The sequence below is a fragment of the Colletotrichum siamense genome, assembly GCF_013390195.1.
Source record: "Colletotrichum siamense strain Cg363 chromosome Unknown KSG_Cg363_contig04, whole genome shotgun sequence".
Classification (NCBI taxonomy): Eukaryota; Fungi; Ascomycota; class Sordariomycetes; order Glomerellales; family Glomerellaceae; genus Colletotrichum; species Colletotrichum siamense.
The window spans coordinates 1,967,640-1,972,680 of NW_023501017.1; the positions used below are offsets into that span (position 1 = coordinate 1,967,640).

The 5,041-nt window shown below is 56.1% G+C and overlaps 1 protein-coding gene across 1 annotated transcript; it reads left to right on the plus strand.

Annotated features, from left to right (window-relative positions):
- Window positions 1-411: 411 nt before the first annotated feature.
- Window positions 412-2,022, plus strand: CGCS363_v006475 (putative aldehyde dehydrogenase-like protein; the record flags this gene model as incomplete). The annotated part of the gene is made up of 2 exons (XM_036638324.1): window positions 412-512; window positions 648-2,022. The coding sequence occupies 2 exons, from the start codon at window positions 412-414 to the stop codon at window positions 2,020-2,022; spliced, it is 1,476 nt and encodes a 491-aa protein (XP_036496985.1).
- Between the last annotated feature and the right edge of the window lie 3,019 nt (window positions 2,023-5,041).

Below are 5,041 nucleotides of genomic sequence, written 5' to 3' on the forward strand. Positions count from 1 at the left end.
AAGAGGGGCTGATATCAGGTACGATCGGCCTCGGGAATCTGGGCGGCCCCCTTTTTTTTTGGGCGAGTGGCAGCACCACCAGATTTCCCCGCATGCAGCCTACCAATCTCGAGCCTCGAGCTGCATGCTGCACACATCATACCTCACAGAGAAGACAATAATAACCCAACAAGAAAAGTCGGCAGCCACGGGATGACCTCACCGGCTTGAGTATCCCGCCGCCTCGCTGTGCCTTACCGCCCCCCTTGCAAGGCTGCCTCCCCCTCTCGTTCTCGCGACGCAAACCATGTCCGCGATCACGCGCTCCGTGGTTTCCGGCTTGGCCCGTCGTCTGGCCCTGTCCAGGACTGCAGGCTTTTCCGGGGTATCCCACGCACCGTGCCGTCGGCGTCGGCCGCTTGGAGCGGCACCATGGCCGTGTACCCAGCGACCCCTCCCAGCCTCGTTCTCGACGTCGCGGACGAGCACACCGTCGGCGGCGGACATTTCGGCTCCGAACGGGCGGTCCTGGAGTCAGCCTACAGGCCTTTTCATCGGGAATGAGTTCGTCGAGAGTGCCGACGGGAGCCTGCTGAGCACCGTCAATCCTTGGTGAGTCGCAGACTGCCCGCGTGTCCGAGTTTTCCGTGCTGATCGTGCCGGCGCAGCAATGAGGAAGAGATCTGCAAGGTGTACGCTGCCTCGGCCGAGGATGTCGACAAGGCTGTCGCAGCGGCGAGGGCTGCTTTCGTTCATCCCTCGTGGAAACGCATTTCGGGGACGGAGCGCGGCTACATGATGATGAAGCTGGCCGACTTGGTTGATGCGAACCTGGAGACCCTGGCCACCATCGAGACGCTCGACAACGGGAAGCCGTACTCCGTCTGTCGCGACGTCGATGTCCCGCACTTTTCCGAGGTGCTGAGGTACTACGCAGGCTGGGCCGACAAGCTCCACGGCCAGACGATGGACGTCGGCCCGGATAAGCTGGCTTACACCATCAAGGAGCCGTTGGGGGTCTGCGGGCAGATTATCCCCTGGAACTATCCCCTCGACATGGCGGCCTGGAAGCTGGGCCCTGCGCTTGCTTGTGGAAACACTGTCGTGCTGAAGCTGGCGGAGCAGACGCCCTTGTCGATGCTGTATGTCGCGCAGCTGGTCCGAGAGGCGGGGTTCCCGCCAGGAGTGGTCAACATCATCAACGGGTACGGGCGTGACGCCGGAGCTGCGCTAGCTGGCCATCCCGGCGTTGACAAGGTCGCGTTCACAGGAAGTACAGCTACTGGCAGGGAGATTATGAAGCTTGCTGCCGGCGGCTTAAAGAACATTACCCTCGAGACCGGCGGCAAGTCCCCGTTACTCGTCTTTGAGGATGCTGACCTCGACCAAGCCGCCCGGTGGTCCCACGAAGGGATCATGAGCAACCAGGGGCAAGTCTGCACCGCCACATCACGCATTCTCGTGCACGAAGCCATCTACGAGGCGTTTATCGACAAGTTTACGTCAACCGTGCGCGACATCTCTGTTGTCGGGGATCCCTTTGATGAAGCTACTTTCCAGGGCCCGCAGATTACAGGGGCGCAGTACGAGAGAATACTGGGATACGTCCAGGCGGCGAGGGACGAAGGCGCCACGGTCGCCATGGGAGGAGAGCCAGCGCCGCAGGCATCGGGCAAGGGGTTCTTCGTCCAGCCGACGGTCTTCACTGACGTCAAGACCTCGATGACGGTCTATCAGGAGGAGATCTTTGGGCCGTGTGCCGCGGTAGTCAAGTTCGGCAGCGAGGAGGAGGCGTTGAAGATGGCAAACGATACGACATACGGACTTGGCGCGGCGGTCTTCACGAAGGATCTGGCGCGGGCGCACCGTATCGCGCGGGACGTCGAGGCGGGCATGGTGTGGATCAACAGCAGCAACGACTCGGACTTCCGCGTGCCCTTTGGGGGCGTGAAGCAGAGCGGCATCGGGCGCGAGCTTGGGGAGGCCGGGCTGGCGGGGTACTGCAACGTGAAGGCTGTGCATGTAAACCTGACGGGGAGGTGATGTGGGATGCGCCGCCCATCAGAGGAATTGGTAGGTTGGTGTTGTCGGACGATGACGAGAATGTTGCGAGTGTCTGTGCGTTTCCGAGCGCGACAGGTTGATGTGATTGAGAGGACCAGCAATAGGGACGATGGCGTACATGACGGCCATTATGCGTCGAAATCCACGGCGATAGGGCACCTGTGACATGAACAGTGATGGGCAAGACGAGGTCATGAACTTACGACGGGAAACTGGCTTGACGTTAGGCCCTGCGTCACGGTAGACAACGGAGACGGAAAATGGCAAAGTTACGAGAACGATGGCTGATTTGCATTTCGCACTCAACATGGGATTTCTTCGTGTCTTTCGCACTTTCGGGCTTTTCTGCATTGCCAGTTCGGGATCGTCCGATTTGGCTGACAATTTCCCAATCTTTTCTCTCCCTTCTCGTCTGACCTCGAGGCCCCGCCACATTGACAGCATAGCGGGACGTGAGAAAAGACAAAAACGCTTGGGACGATGAACTCAGGACGGGTTGGTGGGGAGGGGGAGATGCGAACCAACCAAGGAGCCAATTATCGTCCTGGTATCCCGAGCACGGGGGCAGTGCAATCACATCACGTATTTCGGAATCAGCGTTTGCTGGCTTTGCTCTTTTGTTATTTTGTCGAGTTGTCATCGATTTTCAGAGGGGGAACTGGCAGAAATGTTCAGTGATTGTGCGAAGCATGGGGAGACACTCGACGACCGGTTCGCTTCGGTTCCTCTTTCCAAACTTACAGACACACAGTCCGGGGATGTGTGGCCGGGGAAAAGGGTGTGGCTACCTATATGAGGCTGAAGTCGGCCTATATTTGCCCGATGGAGCAGGTCAGTTGCAGATTCACCGGATTTCTGCCACTGTGTTCGTACTGGGGGCTCTGATCGGGTCGTGTCGAGCTTGTTCGATCGATATCGTGCCATCGTGGCGACAGATCCGTCGGCTCGGGCTACCCCGCCCGCCGCCTTCAGGATACGCACATTTCCATCATTCCCGCGCCGGATTCTGCCCGTGGGGTGAAAAAGGCAGAAATCCGGGGGAGGCTTCACAACTGCCGATGGTGAGACTTTGCGGGGGAGAGAAGAATTCGCCGTGACTTTTGTAAGATCAGCCGTGGGCCGGGGAGAGGGTCTGATGTGTTGTCTGAGAAGAGGAAGTTTGCTTGATGGGAGGCTGATACAGGGAGGGATCGTGAATCATGAACAGGGCTGGGTAAGCTCTACACTACAAGTCGCGCCATTCTGTTCTGTGATATAGCCTCTGAGCCCGGGCCAGTGGCCTGGCGGCAGTTGGGAGAGAGGTGTAATAATACCGAGTCTGGCATGTCGGCTCCGATCGCTTTCCGATTATGACTGATGTCTGGAGATCACGACTCGTTGGGTTCAACACGGTCTCTTCAAGGGCAGCATTTCTATGACTCGGAAACCTCAGTCTCCCTGACAGATGAGTTTTGAGCCATCACTGTGTTTTCAATGGTCTCTCTAGGACTAGTAGATCGAGGAACGAATCTAGCAGCACGTCCCTCAATCTCAGCTGTAAAGACGTATCCAAGAGCACGGAACCCCTGATTAACTTCACGACCAGGAGCCCCTATTATCTTTGCCAACAGCGGCTGAGTCCTAAGATCCAGTTGCTGACTTTTCAGGAACACAGAGAGTCTGATAATGTATCAATATCTGAGGCTCTTATTACATGACGATCTCACGCGGCCGGCGTCGCAGAGCCGTTTGCTGTCGAGATCCAGCCCTGACCCATGTCGCAGGGCGCCGATACTTTGGGCAGTTGCCCAGGCCGAGCCGACGCGGCTCCGATGTTCCCAACGTCAGTCCCGGTACCGTGAATAACGGCGGCATGGCCGTCTCGCTTACCGGGGGAGGAACGTTTTGTTATCTGATAGATTGATCCTGTTAGAAGAACTTGATAGCCCACTTTGAGAGTTTTGAAGTCTGGCGCATTCAGAGATCGGCGTTAGGTATGTTTTTCGAGTCTTGAAGCGGAAGTTGAAGTGGCTTGTGTTGTCACGGTGGGCGTAGTCAAAAACCCGGGCATTATTTTCCCTTGATTATCTGTCGATCGGCGAGAGGAAATGGTCATTTTCTGGACTTCTAGAGTACGAGCATACTAGACATGCCACATCTGCACACTTCCCGACAGACACGAGCCGTTTTCGGGGAACCTCATCACGCAATACGATGGAAAAGCTTTCCTGAAATCCTCCCCGTCAGGCACAAGAGCAGGAGCCTAGGCATGAGGCCACAAGGTGGAAGTCATCTGGTCCTGGCCATTCAACTATGCTTGGTCCTACTGCCGGCAGTTTGAGCTCGATGAAGCTATGCAAACTATTGAAGAAATCGCATCACCTTGTTCTCCTGCTACCACCCTAGACAGTGAGAATAATCACCAGACCTCTTGCTGTTGTCTACCCCATCATCGACAGCTTGAAGGATCGGCTGGCCTAGCATACTTCATACGCGGCGCCGATTTGCTTTGGTTTCGCTGTCAAGATGTTCCAGTGCAGTTTGGTCTGCATGGCAACTGACGACCAGAGACATTATTCACCTCACCTACACCCTTGCTTCTTTTACCGGGAAAGAGACAGTCTCAGTCCGACAGATTCGGAATTCCATAACCAAGGAGCGTGTTTCGAGATTCTAGCTCACCTCCAGCTATAGGTGCATGTTCATTTTTCTCTCTATCTCGATGCTACTGAAACGGTCTTGCTAAGTCTTTCATTGCCCAGGCTGAAGCGTTGTCTGGCGTTGAGGATGACTTGATCAAAGCTTTGCATATGGGCAGATATGACTTGTGGTCCAAGGCCTGGGGCATTGGCTAACCATCCATCCCACCTGGGCTTATGCCTTTGACCGTTCTGGGCCACTGTCTGATTCCCGTTCTTGGCGGGTAGTCTAGTTGTCCTCGAAGAGAAACGTTGTACGCAGCTGATCCCTGGTGAGTTTCCGCTGTTGAAGGTATTTTCCACGACATGATCGGGGATCA